This window comes from Gracilinanus agilis, chromosome 2 (assembly GCF_016433145.1).
Source record: "Gracilinanus agilis isolate LMUSP501 chromosome 2, AgileGrace, whole genome shotgun sequence".
Taxonomy (NCBI): Eukaryota; Metazoa; Chordata; class Mammalia; order Didelphimorphia; family Didelphidae; genus Gracilinanus; species Gracilinanus agilis.
In genome coordinates, this window is record NC_058131.1 from 42,438,692 (window position 1) to 42,461,907 (window position 23,216).

Sequence of the window (23,216 nt, forward strand, 5' to 3'; positions counted from 1 at the left end):
GTGTTACTGCTCTTTTCAACAAACCTCAGTGGCTCCCCATTACTTCTACTTAAAGGACTCATCTAGGAAAACACTCAGAAACCAGGTCCTTTTCTACCAAAATCTTGGTCCTTTTCTACCAAAGTCTTGGGTTCAAATTCTCACTCTATGTGACCTTGGATAAGTCACCAAATGAATAAGCATTGTTTATGTATAGATAGTTTATTATATTACATTATCATATTATTTGTTGTAAATAGTCATTTAAAATAAATAATGACTGTCCTTTAACTGTTCTGCATTGAGTTGAAGAATTGAACCGTATGTTCTTTAAAGTCTCTCCTTGGGGGGGGGGAGGGAAGAGGGGAGGGAGACGACATGAATCCTATAACTTTGGGAAACTTATGTGGAAGTCTGTTACTGGAATAAGTAAGGAAAAAATTTTAAAAGATAAAAATAAAAATGACAAAACAAAGTCCCTCCTGGTTCAAGAGTCAAGGTTCTTAGCCTGGGTCCACAGGGTCTTTTAATAGACTTCAGGGTGTCTATGAAACTGGCTGGGAAAAATACATCTCAATATAACCGGTTTCCTTTAGTCTCCCATGCATTTTATTTTATAGATTTAAAAGAATGATTGAGAAGGGCAGCTGGGTGGCTCAGTGGGTAGAGAGCCTCGACAGCAAAGAAAACACCCCCAAGTTTAGGCATAAATTAGTTTATTCCTTCACAAGGTACATTCTGAATGCCCAGAGATGCTCATTTGCTATGTTATTTGCTCAATACTGTCCCTAGCCAGGTCCTAAGACCCAGATTCACTATCGCACACACTGAGAGGGGCGGGGAGAGAGCTGGCAGTAGTCCGGCTGCCCATGCTTCCTGCCAGGGGCATTGAACACTATAATGAACAAGAGCTCACAGTGTGAGGCAGAGGCCCTTCAGGATGGCCAGGGACACTTGGCCCTCCCTATGTATCAGCAGAAGCAAAAGGAAAGATGCCCCAGCAGAAAGCATTAAGAGAAAGACCTGGCCCAGAAACCCCTCTGCCGCAGTGCCACGAGAGCACAGGGGCGGCAGGGTGGTCAGTGACTAGGAGTCTCTCGTGGATACTTCCCTGTGCCCTCAGGTGCCCTCACAGACACCCCTTCCCTAGTGGTCAGTGAGCCTTGTGCCCCACTCCCTGGGCCCCTTCACTCTTCCTTGGGGATACAGAGATGCCAGATTAACAGCAGCACATGTTAGGGGGAGGTATCCTCCATGATCCAGAACCACCTTCTGAGCCGCCCAAATCTTTTTCTTCCAGATGGGTGTCAAGGGCTTAGGGCAGGGGAAAGAGCGGTGGCCTGGAGGCTGGCAGAAACAACAGGAGGGGCCACCTCAGGGCTCCAAGTTCCACTGAGAAATGTGCTTCTGGGCTGTGAAAGAGCCCAGAGCCAAGGGTCAGAGACCTCCTCGGGGCAGCCCGTTCCAAAAGGGCCAGGTTGAAAGGTAGGGCGCATTCAGTGAGGTGCCCTCTGGGAAAGATATGTCCATCGGAAGACCTAGAAAGGAGGGGCCCTCTGCAAGGACACTCTATCCCTGAACTGGCCCAAGGATTCTCCTGCCTCCCCGTAGCCCCGGATAACCCTGCTAGTGTTAGAGAACCAAGGGGCCAGGCTGGCTACCCAGAACCTTTGAGCTGAGAATGGGGGTAGGGGGGAAAGTCCAGGAAGGAATTCCAGGAGGAGCCCATGAAGGAAGAGGGCGGAGGGGACAGGATAATAGGGGCAAGAGGGAGGGAAACCAGTCGGGAGTTCATGATTCGGCACCCCTGCTTCCAGGGAAGCAAGGTTGGAAGAGGGAAAAGACAGAACCCCGAGAGTCGGGAGGGGTGCTTAGGGATTGCCACTCACCAAACTGGCAGATATAGCGATTTCGGGTTTTGCAACGCTGGTCGTTCCAATTGAAGGCAGCTGATGCCTGTAGCTCTACACAGTTCCCAAATCTAAAGGGTAGCAGACAGAGAGAATTGAGAACTGTCCCATGGGGAGTGATCAAGGTAGAAATTTAGGAGTGAGTTATGCAGGTAAGAAGTCCTGTGGATCTACTGGGGACTAAGTGTCCTGCAATGGAAAAGATGCTGCCCCCCCCAGCTGTGTGACCCTGGGCAAGTCACTTAACCCCCATTGCCTAGTCCTTGCCACTCTTCTGCCTTAGAATTGATAGTAAAGGGGGCATCTGGGTGGCTCAGTGGTTAGAGAGCCAGGCCTAGAGGCAGGAGGACCTAGGTTTAAATATGGCCTCAGACCCTTCCTAGCTGTGTGGCCCTGGGCAAGTCACTTAACCCCCATTGCCTAGCCCTTGCCACTCTCCTGTCTTGGAACCAATATATGATATTGATTGTAAGGTTTAAAGTAAGGGTTTTTAAAAATGATACTAAGACAGAGGGCAGGAGGAAAGGAAAGGAAAGGAAAGGAAAGGAAAGGAAAGGAAAGGAAAGGAAAGGAAAGGAGAGGAGAGAGGGCAGGTTGGGGATGGGGATCTTGAGAACCCTAGAAATTCATTCTATTGAGCCTCCTTCCTCCCCCCAACATGGCGTGGGAACCACAGCAAGTTTGGGGACAGAGGATCCCTTCCATCCATGAACCAGCTTGGTGTGCCGACCCCTAGACCTCCACTTCTCCAGGTTTGACATTTCCATCATCTGTCTCTAAATTTCCGCAGAGCTTCTCCACTCCCATCTCTACCTGTCAAAAGCCTTTACCTTCTTCTTCAAATCTTGGGATCCCTTTGAAGCCTTTTCTGACTCCCTGAGCTGCTAGAATTCTCATCCTCTGAGATTATGAAGTCCTTGAGGTTGGAGACTTTCATTTTTGCTCAGAGTCTAATATCGTGCCTTGCACATGATGAACATTTATTGAATCAACTTAAATATTATTTTGTCCTGTTTTCTAATTGTTTCCTGTTTTCCTGCCTTGTTTTCCAATGAGCTGGAAACGGCTCTCGAGAGCAGAGATTGTATCATATGGGCATCTCAGCAGTAATATTGGTCGACTGCCTGATGGCATGAGGGAAAGACGGGACAATGACAGGACAGCAGACAGTGTTGAGATTTTGGCCACTTTCCAATTTGGAATGGCCCCTAGCCCTGGGATGCCCCTCTCTAGAGCAGCTGCCCCATTAGCAGAATAGGCATTTACCCCTCTGAAAGTACCCTACACATCAGAATGTGTTTTATTATTTTGTTGATTGACTTGACTTAAGAAAGCGATGAAGAAAATGTTAATAATGCAGATAAAAATGTAAAGTGTATATACATACATATAAATATATCATACAACATGTTATGTATATGATATGCCATGGATGTATCTATTGTGTGTGTGTATATTTTATAACATATGTATGATCTGTGGTATATTATATATGTGATCTATAAATCTATAGTGTGTACATCCAAACGGACTAAATCAGATTAAACTTAAAAGTTTATATATTATAGATCCCAGGTGATCTATAATTGACAAGTAAATGTGATCAATACTCACGTTACACTTTGAGGTTTAATCTGTATTATAAACATTTTCTCCATCACTTTCTCAAGTCTACATAATGAATACAACAATAAATCAAATGTTGAAATATAGGGTAGTATATAACATATTTATATGTCACACCTGGAGAGCTGGTTGTTAAACATTTACCAGCCTACCCCTGCCCCTACCCCATGCTCTCTCACCCTTGGTTGTCTGGCTGACCAAAGGCAAAACTGGTAAAGGAATAATGCTCTCCCGTGGCCCAGCGGAAGGAGTCCTTGGAGGTCTTGTAGGTCAGTCCTAGGGTAAGGACAGCACCATCAGGTCAGTATCCATCAGTCTTCTGGGGGGGTCTTTGTTTTTGGTTCTACCTCCACCCTAAATCAACACTAAAGGAGGAAGTAGGAGGGGGTACCCCAGTGTCTTGAGTCTATGGGTCCCATGCCCCCCATTTCCTTCACTGTTCTCTTTGCATCCCTTCCCTGAAGAGCTCTTGCCCACGGAGGACCACTTGCCAGTATCAAAGCCCCTGAGCCTCTCCCACTCTCACCCATTGGCTCCCTTCCCTCCCCCCATCTCCACTTCATACCCTTGGCCAATCTTCCTGATCTTTTCTGGAAGACAATTCTCCTTCTCCCTGTCACCCTCTCGGAGAAGGTCAGATTCCTAATCTCCTGGTCTTCCCCAGGCTCTCGATCTCCATCCCCATCTCATCTTCACATGGCTGTGGTTGTGGGATCCACCCACCCCTATTCCAGGACTCTTAAATGTGACTACAAAAATCCCCCCTGAGCTGGGCAGGGGTGGTTCTGGGCAGCCCCCAGAGTCCTTCTCCTACCCTACCATCATCTCCAGCCACCATGCTCACCAATCCAGAAGTTCCTCGTCTCAAAGTCAGCATCTGTCACTTCATTGTTGGTTTCCAGGCGTCCCAAGTAGAAGGCAAGGATATCCTGGACTTTTTGGTTCTCAATCTGAGCCAGCATTCCGCCCTTCTCCTACAAGCCCTTAGCCCTGTCACTGGTACCATCTTAGCCAGGGAACCCAAAGCATCTCCGGGCTTCTCCTCAGAGAAACCCCGAGAGAGCCCAGCACCCACCCTCAGAAAGACCAAGAAAAGCTCAGTGAATTCCTCCAACTCTATGGTACAATGGATAGAGTGCTGGATTTGGAGTCAGGGAGATCTGAATTCAATTCCTGTCTTAGATACTTGTTAGCTGAGCGACCCTGGGCAAGTCAGTTCATTTCTGTCTATCTCGGCTTCCTCGTCTCTAAAATGGGGATAATAAGAGTGACTACTTTCCGTAATTGTTGGGAGGATCAAATAAGATGATATTTGTAGTGCACTTGGCAAAACTCAAATATAAACGCCGAATATTATTATTATCGTTAAGAGGTTACCTCCAGAGCAAAGCTTCAAGGGGGTCCCTGAAAAGTCAGCCAGGAAGGGTCAGCCATGAGTCTAACTCCCAGAGCCTGCACTCCATTTGGCCCTCATGGGGACCTCAGGGGAAGGAGCACCACCAGTGGGGGCTCCATCCCCTGTCCTGCCTCCAGGCTGCTTGACTGAACACTGCTTGGATGGGATGGGAATCTTCCAGTGAGATGAAGGACCACCAGACCTTACCAAGGCTCCTGCTATTTGCTCCTGAAGTCCTCCAAGATTTACCATATACCCTGCCTTCAAGCCCTGGAGTCCTCCAGAATTGTCTCTGGTGCTCTTAGGTTATTAAATCCCCCTGGGCTTTGCCACCCTCCTCCCTGGATCACCCCATTTGCCCTGAAGTTGAATTTCTTTTATGTTGCCTTCCCCATTTAAAGTATGAGCTCTTTGAGAATAAAAGCCATTTCCCCTTCCCTCACTGTATCCCAAACACAATTCTTGGAGCACAGTTAAAGCACTTAAAAAGACTTTCTTGTTGATTGATTGATTGATTGATTGATATATTCATTCATAGTGTAGAAAATTGGCTGTGTGACCCTGGGCAAGTCACTTGACCCCCAATGCCTACTCTTACCACTCTTCTGCCTTGGAGCCAATATTCAGTATTGACTCCAAGATGGAAGGTGAGGGTTTAAAAAAAAAAAAGAAAAGAAAATTGGATTTGGACTCAGAGGACTTGGGTTCAAACCCTGACCTGTGTAGGTCTCTGTTGTCTCTTTGGCCAAATGAGGAGGTTAAATTGAATGATCTCTAAAGTTCTTTCTGTCTAAATCTATGATTCTAAATCCCATGACCCAGGATAGGACTTCCCAGAGGAAAACGAGGCATACCCTGGGCCCCTGGGCCTTGCCTGATGGCCTGGATTTTTGGGGGTGGGGGGATGCCCAGGTTCTAGGAGAGGTCTTTCTCCTGCCACCCAAGGGACTTGGTAAGCCAGGTGCAGGCACCAGCAGCGGCTATCGCCTCTCTCCCTCTCCTCCTTGAAACTGCCCATTTGTCACCCTACCAATACCAACTCCAATCTACTCAATGGTTCTGCCGTCCCAGGCCCAGGAGACGTGGGTGGCATAGATGTTGCCAGTAAAAACGTCGGCTTCTCCAGCCAGGGCAAAGACTGACGTGTTGTTGTCTCCCCAGCACTTGGCATGGTGCCTGGCATGGAGTAATTAAGATGGGCTGAATTAAATTGACTTAGATAGTTTCCCTTTTCTGTGTAACTGTTGGGCTCTTTAAGATCAGGAACTGTGTCTGCAGTTACCCTGTTTTCTCAAAAATCTCCTAAAAGCTGATGGACTGAATTAAATGGAATTAAAGCAGCTTCTTTGGTATCTGCCCTCTGGGATTGATGATCAAGATTATTAGACACTTCCTAGCTGTGTGACCCTGGGCAAGTCACTTAATCCCCATTGCCTAGCCTTACCACTCTTCTGCCTTGGAAACAATAGATAGTATTGATTCTAAGATGGAAGGTGAGGGTTTTAAAAAAGAATTAGGGGGTGGGGGGGAAGAAGAGAGGAGGAACGAGCTTTTCTGTAGCACCTACTATGTTCCAGTCACTGTACTAAACACTTTTACTCATTTGATCCTCACAAGGACCCTTCAAAGTAAGTGCTATTATCGTCATTTTATAATTGGGGAAACTGAGGCACATAGTGGTTAAGTGAATTGCCCAGAGCCATATTGGTCATAAATGAGAGAGGATTTGAACTTGGGTCCTAACTACAAATCCAGTCTTCTTTTCCCTGTATCGCCCTGGCTCCCATGAACTACATCTTAGACTGAGAAAATTGGCCAACTAGATTCTAGATAGACAATAGCTCTCAAATAAGGTTTAGCACAAGGGCAGACCTTGCCCTCACACTAAAGGGATTGAAGTCAGGAAATATTTATTAATTCTTCACTCTGTAAAAGGCATTTTGCTAGGGGCTGCAACCCCCCCCCCTCCCTCCCTTTCACTCAGAAAAGGCCAGGACCCTCTCCCTCCCCCAGAGGTCCCACAGGAACAAGAGCTTCACCTGACATTTACTCTTAGCTCCATAGTAGGTGTCTGCCTCAGGGGAGATCATGAAGCAGCTGCCATCTATCCAAAGGTCACAGGCATGAAAGGGGAACTGGACCTTGACTGAGAGAGAAGACCTAGTGGGTCCTGGGATGCTCACATACCTTGGCATGAGGTCAGGACAGAGAGCACCTGGATCAGTCAACTGACAAGCACGTGCTATATACCGGGCACTTGTGGCAGAGCCACAGAGACAAAAATGGAACAGTCCCTGCCCTCCAGGAGTTTACATTCTATCAAGGGAGACAACACTTACATCTATCAGTACACAAAGGATAATAAATACAAAATAAATACGAGGTTGCTTGGGAAGGAGGGGCACTAGCAGTTGGGAGGAATCGGAAAAAGCTTCATGGACAAGATGGCAGTTGAAATAAATCTTGAAGAAGGAGCATTCTTGGAGGCAGAAGTGAGGAGGGAGGACATTCCAGGGAGGAATCCGATGCAAAGGCTTGGTGATGGGAAATGGGATGCTATGTATGAGAAAGAACCAGAGGGCTAGTTTGGCCAGATCATTGAGTGTGGGAAGGGGAGAAAAGGTATTAATGAGGCTGGAAGGAAACCTTTCCTGCATGCTCAGAAAGTTACAGACACACAGAAGTCCTGGCAGGTTCCAGCAGGCTAGACCTGCCTCCTTTGGGCTTTGAGAGAGAATCCAGAGCCCTGAGTTTGGTCTGGCTTTAGAGAAAAAGGGCTTCAAAAGCAATACTCACTAGCACACTCAGCTCCCCCATAGCCAACATCACAGAGGCAAGAGCACTCCTCTTCTCGGAATCGGCCATGTTGACAGCGGACGCTGCACCTCACTGTAAGGTACCCAGAGTGTGGGCAAGCCAGCCTGGACTCCGGCCAGTCCCTAACCCTGACCCTTGCCTCGGAGCCTCTAGCGCCCAGACAACATTCTTTGGCTTGTATCAGCATCGCCCCCTTCTTGATCTCCCTAAAAGAATCCACCCTCATTATTTCCCAGAGCCATAGTTAGCCCACGGTAGAAAACTTGAGAGTCGGTGAAAAGTCAACCCCTCAGTCAGACCAGAAGGAAATGGGGGGCGCGGGGGTGTGGGGGAGCAGTCTTTCAAACAAAGGACCGGCTGCTGCTGGGTACCAAGGACAGCGCCTGACCGGGAGGGACGGTATGGATCTCCATTCTCTCTTCCCTTCCCTAGGCTGGATGGAAGGGAAGCCTCTTGGGTGAGAAGAAAGCATGGGATCCTCTGACCTTGTGGAGGAGAGGGGAGCCTTCCAGCTCTGAGCCGCCCGCCCGCCCCTGTCATTAATTCTTCCCTCCAAATTCATCTTAATTACTTCTGGAATGATTTTCTCATCTCGAATGGCAAAACGAATTTGAGAGCTCATTTCCTGCTGCCTGCGCCTACTTGCAATTCCTTGCCCAGGGCAGTGGTTGTCCCAGGTGCTGAAATGATCGGTCATGGCTCACTTTCCCACTCCCTTCTCAAGCCTTTCCCATCTGACCGCCCACTCCACCACTGGCCTGACTGAAACTGCTCTCTGCAAAGTGACTGATGGGCTCTTCATGGATAAAGGCAATGGCCTTTCCCTCAGCTCTCATCCTCTTTGATCTCCATTTGAAGATGGTGTCTGCATTGGAAGGTCCTCTGTGAAGCCTGTCCTGACCATTCTGGTGTCATTGCACTCTCTCTCTCTCTCCCTCTATGACATCTCCTTTCTCTCTCTCTCTCTCTCTCTCTCTCTCTCTCTGTCACCTCCTCTCTCTCTCTCTCTCTCTCTCTATCTCTATCTCTCTCTCTCTCTCTCTCTTTCTCTCTCTCTTTCTCCATCACTCCTTCCCTCCAACCTTCTTTCTATCTTTGTCACTCCTCTCTTTCTCCTTCCCTCTCACCTTCCTTTTATCTCTCTTCGCTTCTCTCTCTGTGTCTTTGTCTCTTTCTCTTCCTCCCTCTCTCTCTTTATCTATCTTTCCATCTCAACTTCTCTCTGTCTCCCATCTCTTCAACACCCCCCTTTTTCCCCTTCTTTCTCTCCTCTCACCCCCCCCTTCAAATTATTTGGGTGCAAGTCGTATCCTGCCAGTGGAATGGAAGCTCCTCAAGGGCAGACATCATTTTTCATTTTGTCTTTTTGTCCCACGTCTAGCAGTTACAAATTGTCCAGTTGAGTTGGAGCTCCTGCTACCCATTCTCACTGCCTATGGATGCTAGACTCTTTGTGTACCTCTACCATCATTTTTCTATACTACCCACAGACTCCAGGACCCTCCTCACCTTGGCAGTACCTGCCAGTGTAACCCGGGGGGCAGTGACAGTGACAGGTACTGACATTGAGACGTCCATTGTTCCGGCAGCTCATCCGACATGGGTTTCTGGGTACCTCTGATCAGAGAGAGCACAGGGATAAATGAAGAGGGGTTAGGGACAACCCCATTAGGCCAGGCCAACTCCAAAAATGCCAGCATTCTCTAAGTGGCATCTTAGGCAATAGCGCCAAGGGCAGGACAGAATTACTCATGAGAATGTACATCCCCGTCACTCATCACTTCCATCCCATGAAGTTGTAGCTTCCTCTGGGTCATCAAGAAAATACTCCAGAAATGGCTCTCTGAGAGGATGCAAGGGAGAAAAAAGACGAAGAGCAAAAAAAGAGCTGGGGAATACTCACCACAGAGCCCACCACCATGATCCCAGGCTTTGAAGCAGCCTGAGACACCAGCAGTACAGAGAGAACACCACGGCCCCTTTTTGTACGGGACAATAGTCTTCCCATTCATCTCCCAGTTGCCCCTGCACAAAAGAGCACAGAGACCCAAAGATGTTGAAAGAGCACTGAGTCTGCAGCCACAGTTGAGTCATTTCAGTCATGTCTGACTCTTCATGACCCCATTTGGAGTTTTCTTGGCAGAGATACTGCAGTGGTTTGCCATTTCCTTCTTCAGCTCGTTTTATAGATGAGGAAACTGAAGCAAACAAGGTAAAATGACTTATCTAGGGTCACACAACTATTGTGTGTCTGAGGTTGGATTTGAACTGGGGGAGACGAATTTTTTGGATTCCAGGCTCAGCACTCTATCCACTGTGCCACAGTTCCTGTGTTCAAATGATCACCTTTGATCCTTCCATCTATGTAACCATAGCCAAGTCATTAACTATGCCTGTGACCCAATTCAACTAAAATGAGAAGGTTTGATTAGAATCAAGGATTCTTAACCCGGGTCCTAGGGATAGATATCAGGGGGTCTGTGAGTTTATTTTTTAAACTATTATGATAACTATAGTTCAATGTAATTGGTCCTCTTTGTATTTCACTTTAAGCATTTGAAAATAGGATTCTGAGAAGGGATCGATGGGTTTCACCATTCTGCTGCTAAAAGGGGACATGGCAGTGGATCACTTGGTTCCCAAGGCTCCTTCTATCTTTAGATCTAGGATGCTCAGAAGGATCTGGTGTCCTGCATGGGGTAGGAGGAGAGATACTACCAAAAAAAAACTACAAAAGGTACACGTGCTCTTGGAAGATGCCCCCAAGGATGGACAGTCCCCAAAGAATGGACAACACCCCCCCAGACCAGATACAGAAAGACCTTACCCAGGAGAATAGGCACAAGCAAATGCTTCCATTTCCAGGAGACCCACATTGCAGAGGTACTTCCCACAGCCCAGCTGGCTGGAGGTGGCCCATACAAGCTGCAGGAGATGAAGAGAACCCACAGGCTTAGAGTCACTGGACAGGGTCCAATCCCCACCTCCCACTTACTCCCCCTTCTGGCAGGTCCCAATCCACACCCAGAGAACACGGGAGGAGGGTCTTTCAAGCTGGGAACCACACAGAGGCAATCAGAAAAAACATGTCTCAGCTTTCAAATCCCCCCAAACACCCAGATTTGGGTAGAGCTTAGCTGAGAAAACTTCCTGAGGGAGAGGAGTCTTGAGTTGAAATCTGAAGAAAGAGAAGGATAGCAATGGGTAGAAAAAGTTGCATGGGGTTTTCCAGGCAACCAGGCAAGCAAGCAGGGAACATAAGGGGCCAGGATGACCAAGGGTCTCTGCAGAGCATGAATTTAGAGCCAGAAGGGACATCCATGGTGTTCTCATGCACCTCATTCATTTTACAGATAAAGAAACTGAGGCCCACAGGGTGAAAGTGACTTGCCCAAAATCACACAAGTAACAAACGGTAGTGTCAGGAGAATAGGTTGTATTGTTGTGTTCTTAAATTAATCTATTGTAAACTACACATGCAATTATAAACATATGTATTATTATTTATTATAAATTATATGTGCAATTACCCAGAATATTTTGAAAGACAGATTTGACCTCAAGTCTTACAGACTCTAGGGTAGGCTCTCTAGCCACTATACTACACTGCTTCCTCCTATAAAACTGTTAATTGTAGGTTTAGAAAAAACACCTTAATAAATGATAACATTTGTATAACCTAGTAGAAGTGCTTATTGGTTCTGGGAGTGGGGAGGACAGAGGGGAGGGAAAGAAAATTAAATATGGAAATATGGAAAAATATAAAAAACCAATAATCCTATCTTCTATCTCAGAATCAATACAGTATATTGGTTCCAAGGCAGAAGAGTGGCAAGGACTAGGCAATGGGAGTTGAGTGACTTGCCAGGGGTAACACAGGTAGGAAGTATTTGATGAATTATTTAAACCCAGAACCTCTTGTCTCTAGGCCTGGCTCTCAATCCATTGAGCCACCTAGCTGACCCCTTAATTATAGATTAAAGCTGATAGGAGGCAGTGAAGTGGGAAGAGCAAAGGCTGAATTCAGAAGACCTGGATTCCAACTTTTCTTGTGTGACTTTGGACTTCCTGCTTTATTTGGCTAAGTCTCAACTTCCTTTTCTGTAAAATAATGGACCAGGACTAAATAGCTTCCAAGCTCACTTCTAATTCAAACTATTTGCCTTATGACCTCAACTTGGTGAACACCTGGGAAAATAGATCCCTGAGTCCCCAGCGAGCACCTACCTGGGTATAGTGAGCACAGGACGAGTTGCTAGTGCACTGGGCAGCTGAGTAGGCATACCACTGCCCCTCTCGAAACCATGAGGTCACCACATCAGTGAAGGAGGCAGCCCCAGCAGGCAGGAGCTGCACATTCCAGCCGACCTGCAGGGCCTGGAACCCCTCCGGGAGCAGGGCCTGAGCTGAACACTGGGCTGCCTGCTCCTGGGCCAGCCTGGCCAGCTGCTCACTCCAGTCCTGTGGGAGAGGCAGAAGCAGAGAGCTGAGCCAACAGGCCCCTTGTTGGGGGTGGGGAGACATATGGGCACAACACCCAGACTCTCCCTGGGAACCTGTTCAGGCTGCACAAGCTGCCCAGGCCTCAGAGTCTCAGCAGGATTATTGTTCTACAAGAAGATATCACAATTCACATCTATGTTACATTCTCCAGAGACCACATACCTTGGATCCAGTTCCAAAATTGAGTTGCCATATATCACAAAAACCCTGAACCTTTTAAACTAGCTTTAATTAATTCAACTGAATTAATTAAAATAATTAAATTTAATTAATTCAGGTTCTACTCTGTGAACATCCTCTAGCCCTGGAGATAGACTTTTTTTTTCATCTTGTAGGCATATGTTCCTGCTTGCACATAAAATGATAGTAATTATTCCTCATCAACCTTATACCTCAACTCCCCCCAACCCCATCTATCATACACACACACACACACACACACACACACACACACACACACACACACTCCATTGCCTCTTTGACATAGATGAGGAAAAAGCATTCATGTTCCCTAGAGAGTAAATGGAAAACAAAGACCCAGAGAGGGTGAAACCTCTAAGCAGGACCACACCTAAGGTGGAGCAAACAGGCCTTTGGCTCAGGGCCCAAAAATTAATTATTTTTTTTAAAGTGAATTTATTTTTTGTCAAATTTATGTTTATTAAAATTTTAGATTTGTTTTGAAATTTTAAAAAGCATTTACATTTATTAAATGTTATTTTTATTTAAAATAAACTTAAATTTCATTAAAATGAAATAATTTTTAAATGAATATGTTTATTGACACCTTTTGTATTTACATCAATCCCCAAATTCAGAGGACGGTGACAGCACTTGGACTTCATCAGCAGTGTGGCAACAACTCAGCTTAGCAATTAGTTAAAAAGGAGGATAAGTTAAAATAAGAACCAGATGGTAGTCTCCTCCCCACCAACACACACAACTGAATCTGTCTTGAAAAGTTAATTTGAGGGTGATTTTCATGCTGCGTGTCTTAGTATCATCCCCTTTCATCCCAAAATAGCTAGATGCTGCTTGACCTTCCAAAGTCACAGAGCAGGACATTGTCAAAGCTGAGTGAGGTTGGAATGTTCTCAAGTAGTCCCTGAGAACCCTGAAAATGACTAAGACTCCTCTAGAAATAAAATAATTTCCACTTAACTATTGGATGATCTCTGAGACTCTTTTCTTTTTCCTAACTGTGATTATGAAACAATTGTGTGTTTAGAAAAGCAAAGACGTTAGGATAGAAAGCTTATTAACATCAACAGTTTTATACTGACCCTCAAAGCAAAGTTTCACTCCAGAACTTACCATAGTACCTCTCTAAGGAAGCTCCATGAAGGGAAGAAAAGAATTTCCAGGAATGAAGTTACCCAGTTTGTTATATGTGCTGTAAGCTTGAACCCACTTTGCCTTGGACACAGTCCAAGGAGAGTTGCTAGAGAGTTATATACCAGACTTTTGAGGGGATGTTTTATACTAACTGCTTTTACTATACAACTTGAGCAAATATATATTTCTTAAAGCTGATGATATCTAGTTATCCAGTGGTTATTAACTGATAGTCAATGGGAGAAGCACACTGTTGGGGGAACTTGTGAGTAAAGTACTAGGAAACGACTCTCTCCAAATCAGAGGGGAGAAGTAGCAACTGCCTTCTGGGGACCCTCTCTGCCAGTATGAATGAGGGGTTGGAATAATAGCCCTAGAGCCTACCCTACATTTAAAAAGAAAAGCCAGTTGTATATAATATCCACAGATTCGTGTACAATCTTCATTTTCTGTTTTATTATGACTATGGAAATATTCCTTTTATTCACCATTGGTTAAATTCATAATATTTTTTAATCAAATGTGTGTTTTTTGGCAAATGATATAATGGATTAAAGAACCCTAGAGAGCCAGCTAGAAAAAATAATCAAACCAACTAACAACTTCAACAAAATTGCAGAATATAAAATAAGCCCACACAAATCTTCCATATTTTTGTATCTTTCCAACCAAATCTAGCAGGAAAAGTTAGAAAGAGAAATACAACTTAAAATAACTACAGATGATATGAAATAATTGGAAGTCCACCTGCCAAGACATAAATAGTGACAAATCTAAATAACTGGAGAAATATTCATTGCTCATGGATAGGCCAAGCCAATATAATAAAAATGATGAGATTACGGAAATTACTTATTCAGTACCATGATAATTAAATTGCCCTTAAAATTTATATTATAAAACTAGAAAAATAACAGAACTCATCAGGAGAAACCAAAGGTCAAGAATATCAAGGGAATTGATTTAAAAAAAAAGGTAATGAAGGTGACCTAGTAGTACCAGATCTCAAACTATACTTAAAAGCTGTGGTTATCAAAACCATTTGGTATTGACTAAGAAATAGAGGGATTGATCTGCAAAAATAGATTAGGTACCCCAGTAGGCAGAAAGAAATGAGCACAATAACTTAGTGTTTGATAAACTCAAAGATGCTAAGCAAGAATTCAAGCTATTCAACAAAAACTGTTGGGAAAACTGGGAAGTAATTTAATAGAAACAAGATACAGACCAACATTTCACATTGTATAACAAGATAAGCTCAAATGCCTCTACGATTTAGACAAAAAGGATAACATCATAAGTAAATAGTGGAGTGCTGAAGAAATTACCACCAGATCTACGGATAAGGAAGAGTTCATGACCAAATGAGATAGAAAAGATCATGGGTGGAAAAGTGAATAATTCTGTTATACTCAAAAGAGATCAAAACCAATGCAGCTAAAATTAGAAGAAACCCAGGAAACATGGAAAAAAATCTTTGCAGTAAGTTCTCTGATAAGTTTTGAAGATACAGAGGGAACTGTTTCAAATGTAAAAGAAAAAGAGCCATTCTCCAATTTACAAATGGTCAAAGAATACAAATAGGTAGTTTTCAGAGGAAGAAATCCTATGTATTAAATATCTGTATGAAAACATGCTCTAAATTACTAATAATTAGAGAAATGCACATGAAGACGACTCTGAGGTACCATCACACACTCATCATATTGGCTAAGATGACAAATAATGAAAATGACACACACTGGATGGGTTGTGAGGAAACAGGGACACTGAAAGTGGGACTGTGAATTAGTCCAACCATTCTGGAAAACAATTTAGAACTATTCCCCGAAAGCTATTAAATTGTGCATATCCTTTGACCAGACAATTCCAATATTAGGTTTCTACCCCAAAGAGAAAAAGACCCAAATGCACAAAGGTATTTCTAGTAACTCTTTTTATGGTAGCAGAGAACTGGAATTGAAGAGATGCCCATCGATTGGGGAATGACTGGACAAGTTATGGTATATGAATGTGAAGGAATATTATTGTGTTATCAGAAATAAGGAACAGAATGATTTCAGAAACCTTAGAGAGACTTGTATGAATTGATGTAAAGCGAAGTGAGTAAAACCAGAAGAACAATTTATTTTTTGGGGGAAAATATTTTATTTTACCAATTACATTTTGTGGATCTTCCACATAAGTTTTCTGAAGTTATATGATCCAAATTGTCTCCTTCCTCATTTCCCTCCCCTTCCTAGAGATGGTAAGCAATTTGATCTGAGTTACACATGTATTATCATGCAAAATATATTTCCATATTGTCTATTTTTGTAAGAGAATAAACACATAAGACCAAAATCTCAAGATAAAAACCCAAATAAACTAAAGTGAAAAATAATAAGCTTTGATCTGCATTTTGACTCCAACAGTTCCAGAAAAACAATTAATAATAATTAGTTTTGAAAGATGGGGGCAGCTAGGTGACTCAGCAGTGGATTGAGAACAAGACTCAGAGAGGGGGAGGTCCTGGGTTCAAATCTAGCCTCAGACACTTCCTAGCAAGTCACTTAACTCCCATTGCCTAGCCCTTACTGTTCTTTTGCCTTGGAACCAATGCACAGTATTGATTCTAAGACAGAAGGTGAGGATTTAAAAAACATTTTTTTAAAAGATTTAGTATCTCTAATCAGTATGACTAAGTACAATTTCCTTTTCTTTTTTCCCTTAAACCCTTACTTCTGTCTTAATAACAACTCTAAGACCTAAGGGGAAGGGTAGGCAAACAGAAATAAAGGACTTATGCAGGGTCACACTGCTAAGAAGTGTCTGAGACTAGATTTGAACCCAGATCCTCCTGACTTCAGTCCTGGCACTTTATCCACTGTGCCACCTATATGCCCCACCAACCACAATTTCAAAGGACTCATGATGAAACACATTATCCAGTTAGAGAACTGATAGGCTCAAAGTGCAAATCAAAGTATATTTTTTCCTTCTTTTTCTTTCTTTTCTTTTTCTTCTTTTTTGGGAAATGGATAGTCTAGGAATTTATTTTGCATGACTATACATGTTTGTAACCGGCTTTGTTTTTCTTGGCTTTGTCCATGGGTAGGGGAAAGGAGATGGGAGGGAGGTGATTTGGAAATGGAAAGAAAAGAAAAGAAATGAAGTGTGCGGAAGGGTTTGAGTGAGGAGGATGGCTTCTAGAGGTAAGCAGGAGACGTTTGGACTTATGTGTTGAATGTAGATGGGTGGTGGGGCTTGGGCGTATTTTCAGGAGTCTACAGGAGGACATAGATTAAGTGTGGGGGTTGTTCAAAGAAGATTCATGGCGCTGGGGAGCCTTGAGAGTGTGAGAGGTCTGGAAGGGCTCATTGCCCCAGAGACATTCTACCATGGACAGCTCCAGGTCCTTGACCTTGATGGTGGCCCTGATCCTGGGGCTACACCCCCCCCCACCACCACCACCCAAGGCTGCTGGAGCAAATTTAGCAACAGGAAAGGGAGAGGAGACCCAGGAATGAAGGAGACAGGATCCTCTCCTCCCCACCCCCACCTCCTGGGAACTTCACCTCCTGGCATTCAAGGTCATTGCTGAGCTGGGAAGGCCTCTATGGCGTGTCTCCCAGCCTCCACGGCTGGGGGCTGAACCAACCAGCTGGAAGGTGACGGAAGGTTCACTCCCTAGGAAAGCGGCCAGGGAGAACCTCCCCACACCCAGGGCCTCGTTAACCATTGTACCAGATCCTTCCCTCGCCCTGTGTCGGACGGAAGGTGTCTGTGGGACTAGAGCCTGGGGGTGAGCCCTTCTCTGGGCAAAGCCCCCACGGAGCAAGCCAGGGTGGGCTCCAGGCAGCCATGCCTGAAATTACAGCTGGATGCCTCCCCCTCCCGCCAGATGTAAGGAGGTCGTACATACTTTTCTCTCCCAACTGGGATAGGAGAAAAAACCCATCCCGGGAGCCCAGGCAGACACAGACATCCTTAGGAAATTTTCCAAAGAGAAGGCAAAGTATGGAGACATGAAGCTGCTCCCAGAAGCGCCCGGCTGACATATGAGGTAGACCTAGCTATCTCTGGCCCCTTGGTCAAGCCCTCCTGGGCTGTTTGCAGGGACTTGGTAGTTCCCTAAATTAGGGCCCCCCGGGCCCCTAGACACCCCATCTCTGGAGCCGAGGGAGGGTCGAGTCAGACAACTGAGCCCAGGGTGGGCCTCTAGGATCCTAGGGGGGATCCCCAGGATGCCTTGTTCAGGAAGGACGCCTCGAGAAGTCAGTCCCACCCAATGAGCTTGCCAGGACTCCCTCCCTCCATTTACAGAGTGATAAAGCCAAGGGTCCCCAATGGAGACTCAGACGCGGCTCCCTCTGTCTCACTTCCATCCCTGCCTCTAGCTTAGCAGCCTGTCCAAGCCTTCCTCCCGTTCCTCAGAGGAGGAGGAGGAGACACTATCCCAGAAAGGGGGTTGTGAGAATCCAAGGAGATGATCCACATCCACTGCTTTGCCACCCTTAAAAGGCCAAGGTTGTAATTGCTGGCAATTTTCATCTGCTACAGGGCAGGAAGGATTCAGTCCTCCTGAGAGCTTCTGATGCCCCCCTTCCCCCAATCTCCCCAACACACACACACACACACACACACACACACACACACACACACACACACACAATCCCTGCTAGTTGAAACTAATTCTGACAGGGGCGCTGAGGCAGAAGGCCTGGAGCTAAGCACGGAGTGCTCAGCCACCAGGGAATGGGAAGAAGGAGAAACAGTCCTGGGTCTGGGGGTCCTGGACCTGGCCTGGGGCAAAGCCCAGCATGACCTCTATCACCCTCCCAGAGCCCAGGGATCCTGGATCTCTCCAGGAGGATCCGTGGTCCCATCCCCTCCACATCTTGGCCAGGATTACCAAGCCACTCACTACCTGGCCTCAGAGGAGGTGGGGACGAGGACCTTATCCACTCCCCCTAACTCCAGGCAGAAATGGGACAACAAGCCCACAGAGTTCACCACAACTTTCTTTTCTTAAAAAAAAAAAAACAAAACACAACCTTTTCTGTCTCAGAAAGAATACTAAGTATGAATTCCAAGACAAAAGTTCAGTAAAGGCTAGTCAGTTGGGGTTAAGTGACTTGTCCAGGGTCAGCCAGCTAGGAAGTAGCTAAGGCCAGAGTTGAACCCAGGTCCTCTAGACTCCAGGGCTGGTTCTCTGACCACTGTGCTACCTAGCCATTCTTCTCCACAATTTCCAAGTTCCCCAGGAAGAGAGAGCTATGTGCTCCCCTCCAGGAAGGAGTTCAACAAGACTGCCTGCTTCAGTGCCAGTCCAGCCTCCATGGACTTATAGACTGCTGATGACCTTAAGTTTAAACTAGGAATAGATAGACTCCACAGCCACCCTCAGCCTCTCTTGGACCTCACGTAGCCTTTATTTGCACCCCTTGAATGCCCTTGGCTAATATTTATTTTTATTATTCATCCAGTATACATTAAGTACCTACTGTGTGCAGAGAACAGCTCATGGCCTTGGGGGAGATGACTTGGGTTGAGCCAGTGAAGACCCAGTCTAGGGCCATCTTTCCTGTCCCATCCAGCTACTCCCACCTCTCCCCAAACCACAGTATGTGTAGATCTCCAGCTGTTGTCTCCTTCCTGTTCCACTATAGTAAGATCCTTAGGACAAGGGGTTTGGGGGGCTTTTCCCCAATAAACTCAACTCCTAGCACAGTGTCTGGTCCATACTCGGAGCTAAATAAATGCTTGCTGCCAGAGTGCTCGACACTCTTGCTAGATTATCATTTCCACGAAGGCAGAGACTGAGCTTTTGCTCCATGTTGCTTCTCTCCATCACTTACTTGCACATAGTAGGCATTTAGTTAATGTTTGTTGAATCAAAGAGAACGGAGCCTTCTCTTTACCAGCAAAGACTCCCAATTCCTTTAGCCCTTCCTTATACTGGGGTTCTATTTTGCCCCACTTGGGTCATTCTCCTTGGCCTTCTCCAGCCCTTCTCTAGGTCCATTCTGGAAGCTGGGAAAGGCAGGGTGGGATGGGGGAGTCTTCCCCTAATGGAAGGGCTGGGATGCAGGAGGATAGGGGAAAGCAGACAAGTCCTGATGAGTGCAAACACCAAATCCACCAAAAGGCAGAGTGCATTATTTGCATTTTCACTGTGTATTTGCTCTGGGTGGAAAACAGTGGCCAAGATTTACCTAATTAGAACTTTAAATCGTGGGATTTTGAGGGCGTGCAATTGTTTCAGAGGAGCCGTACATTCCCCTAGCCATGGAAAGAGCAGCGACCGTCATAATTCGGACACTCACCATCCTCTGCATGTTGGCGGCTGGCGGGTGGACCTTGCTCCGAAGTCTATTGTGGAGGGCAAGAAGCAAGAAACTTTCCTTCAAGCTGAGGGCTGGGACGATCGGTGGTGGAGCAAAGGGAGACACACAGACACACAGACAGACACACAGACACACAGACAGACAGTGGTCAATCAAGGCTGCAGATTCAAAGCCCGGAGCCCAGCAGGGCTTCCTGGATCAGCAGGGCCTCGACACTTGTCTCCCAGATTGCAACAGGAGGCAGGCAGATCTCCATGGTGATGGGGAGGAGGGAGACAGGCAGGAGGAAGGGGTGGGGAAGAGAAACCTCTCATTGGAAGTGGGACACAAAGGGACAGAGACAGAGACAGAGGGGGGAGCGGGGAGGAGGGGGATGAGGCCACAAGGGCTTTTCTCCCTTGGGGAGCACTCAAGGATGGCGGAAGGGAATAGGTCTGAAGAAATCATCATCCCCAAGGACCTGAGGAATGCCAGGAAGGAAGAGAAGAAAGACCCCCACCCCACCCCAGATTGTTCATGTGAGGAGAAAGGATCCCTGAGAACCCAGAGGCAGGAAGAATGAGATAGCAAAGAACTCCTTCTGGAACCCCAAAGGATACCCAGCCAAACTGTAGTGGGATTCTCTGCCCCTCCTCCCAGCCCACGCATGGACCAGGCAGGCCCCATAGAAACAACCCAGGAAGCAGGGAAGATGAAGAATCCGAACAGCAGGCCCCGAGGAGATGGTAGGAATGCTTTGAGATGAAGAGACTCAACGTCTGAACACATGAAATCTCCCAACCATGAACCCCCTGAAATGTGCAGTTAAGCAAAATCTGATTTGCATGTGGCATGTTTGCTTCAGTCTGGCTGATTATTCCCTGGCAAGCTCCAAGTGGGGGAAAAATCCTGGATTTCAAGTCAGGAGGATCTTGTGACCCTGGGCAAGTCATTTAACCGAGTTTAGTTTCCTCCTTTGTCAAATGGGACAGGGGGTGGGTCAGGATAAGAAAACCAGATGGTTTCTAAGGTTCCTCCTAGCTCCCAGGAATTAAAGGGTTTCCACTCCCAACCCTGCCCCAACCCATGTCCTGATTTTTCTCTTTGTGGACTCTCTTTGGACCATCCATCTCTACCTGAAGGGAGGGTGGAATCAAACTAGAACAAGGGAAAGGGAGACCCTCTGTGGAGGGTCACTTCCTGGACTTTTCTACCCACAAGCCCCAAGGGGCTGTGCTGGACTTTTGGCCACTCAAACAGGTCAGAAAGCTGCCCTGAATTAAGCCCAGCCTCAGGGTGGGTTGAAGTATCTCTGAGTTTGAGAGGCCATAGGAACAGGCATCTGGCAGGCACCTGGAGTGCAACAGAGAGAAGGCCGTGGGCAGAGCTGCCACCATCCAGATTTTCCTGTCCCTTCTTGGACCCTCCAACCTCCACCGATCATTCCCTGTCCCCTTCAGGGAAATCCCGAGGAAGGAGGAGGCTCTGTGGGGTTTACAACACCTCCCACCCTTTTCCTTCAGCGCTAGACCTCCCCTCCCCACCGATGCCCATTACCTTGGTAGAGAGGACCTTCCTTCTGCAGTTGGGGCATTTGGCTCTCCGCCCAGGTGAACCGAAGGAAGCCCAGGAGCAAGATCAGGAGCCTCTGGCGGAATGCCCATGGTCCCTGCATGTGGGGCTGCTCCCACTCAGGCATCGTACGTGTGGTAGGCTGGCTGGCACCCGGCTGGGCAGAGCAGGGCAGAGAGACTGACTGGGACGCTGAGCTCCCTCCGTCTCTGCTCTCCCAGGGCACGTTCCCAAGCACTGATGTCTATTCAAAACTTTAGACTGTCTGGGCTGGGCAGGGAGAGACAAAGGGGAGAGAGACTGTTGAGTAATGGCTCTGTCCAAACAGTGGTTGGCTTCCTGAAAGGAGAGAAAGGCGAAATGGAGAGCCTGCAGAATCCCCTCTGTCCTCCCTGCTTGTCCCCGAAGCCCAGTGTGCACTGACCCGGCCCCTGCTAATCATTGGAGCGTTATTAGAATGCTGGGGAGCCCCAGAGGCCCCTGCTGATTGGCTAGAAGACATTCCAAGACGGTGGATTAATGAATTGATGGTGGGCCCAGGGGGTGCTCGCTATGGCATCTGAGCCTATTCTCCACCCCCTGAACTCTCCCCCCTCGCACTCCAAGAGAAGAATATTGGGCATGGGGGAGAGGGCAGTTATGGTGGGAGATGGAAGGGTCACACAGGACCCCAGGGGAGTTCTTCTCTTTCCCAGGAAGCTCGCCTCCACCTTGCCATGAATTAAACATGGGCAGAAGGTAACAGCACACCGTGTGCCACCTGAGAGGGGCGGGCAGCTCCCCTGCCAAGGCTGGAAGGCCCCAGGTCCTGGGAGGGCTGGGAAGGGAACGTCGGGGCCGGGAGGTAACAACAAGGGGAGAAGGAGGCAGAGGGGAGCCGGGTCAGGATTGCACCGCTGCCAAAGGGCATCGGAGGCGGGAGCAGAGAATCTAGTTTGAATCTAGGCTGTCTAGAAAGGAAGGGAGCTGGATCCCAGGCAAGTCTCTGGTGCCCTGAGAGGGAGCAAGAGAGACGACTTAGTTAAGGGGAACAGGAGGCAGAGACCCAGCTGGCCGAGGCAGACAGAGCCCCGCTGGGTGGCTTCTAGGGTCTGGGGACAGAGGACTGGAGGACGTTGGGAGGCTGTAGGGCTAAGGGCAGGAGAGGGGTGGAAGGGACCCTTGGGCTCTACGGGCCGGCCGAGGGCCACGAATCTCCTCTGGGCGGGTCCAACCCCTGGGAATTGCTCTCCAATGAGATAATTGTTTAAAGGGCTCAACGCCATCCCCGGCCCATGGAAGGGGCTTACTAAATGCTCGTTCCCTTCACTCCTTCCCCTTCCTGGGACCCCAAATGTCCGTGTGGGACCGCTCCGAGCCGCGGGAGACGAGCTCTCCTCTGCAGTCATTTTCCTTATGGGACCGCAGGCGCGGCGCTCGGTGCTCTGCCGCGGGGTGAGGAGGGGAGAGCGAGAAGACGGAGACGAGGGTCTGTGGGTCTGTCTGCGCGTGTCCAAGAACAGACAAGCGTCGTGACGCACCGGGCGGGCCCTGGACACTCAGCAAGAGCCAAGGCCCTTCCTTCGCGCTAGCTTTAGCTCTCCGTCTTCAGATTTCACCCCTCTTTGCCCCCCGCCAAGAATTCTTTTCTATTATTCCCCCAAACTACTTGGAAAAGGTCTTTGGAGATCTCGCGGCTGCTCTGACGTTTTCTGAGCGAAATCTACAGTCACGGCGTCATTTCTAAAAGGACATTTTATTGGCGTTTCCGCATCCCCGGCTTCCGCTCCC

General features: G+C 47.2%; 1 protein-coding gene across 1 annotated transcript; it reads right to left on the reverse strand.

The window, feature by feature from the left end:
- Nucleotides 1-659: 659 nt before the first annotated feature.
- On the reverse strand, nucleotides 660-22,817 carry LOC123234568 (C-type lectin domain family 18 member A-like). Its single transcript, XM_044660474.1, has 14 exons — nucleotides 22,736-22,817; nucleotides 21,432-21,716; nucleotides 19,875-19,966; nucleotides 12,264-12,338; nucleotides 11,956-12,189; nucleotides 10,556-10,653; nucleotides 9,632-9,753; nucleotides 9,238-9,345; nucleotides 7,708-7,800; nucleotides 6,951-7,057; nucleotides 4,360-4,489; nucleotides 3,695-3,791; nucleotides 1,869-1,960; nucleotides 660-1,391 (listed from the first exon to the last, which is right to left on the reverse strand). Exons 2-14 carry the CDS (start codon nucleotides 21,571-21,573, stop codon nucleotides 1,354-1,356), a joined length of 1,428 nt encoding a protein of 475 aa, XP_044516409.1. The 5' UTR covers nucleotides 21,574-21,716; nucleotides 22,736-22,817; the 3' UTR covers nucleotides 660-1,353.
- Nucleotides 22,818-23,216: the final 399 nt, after the last annotated feature.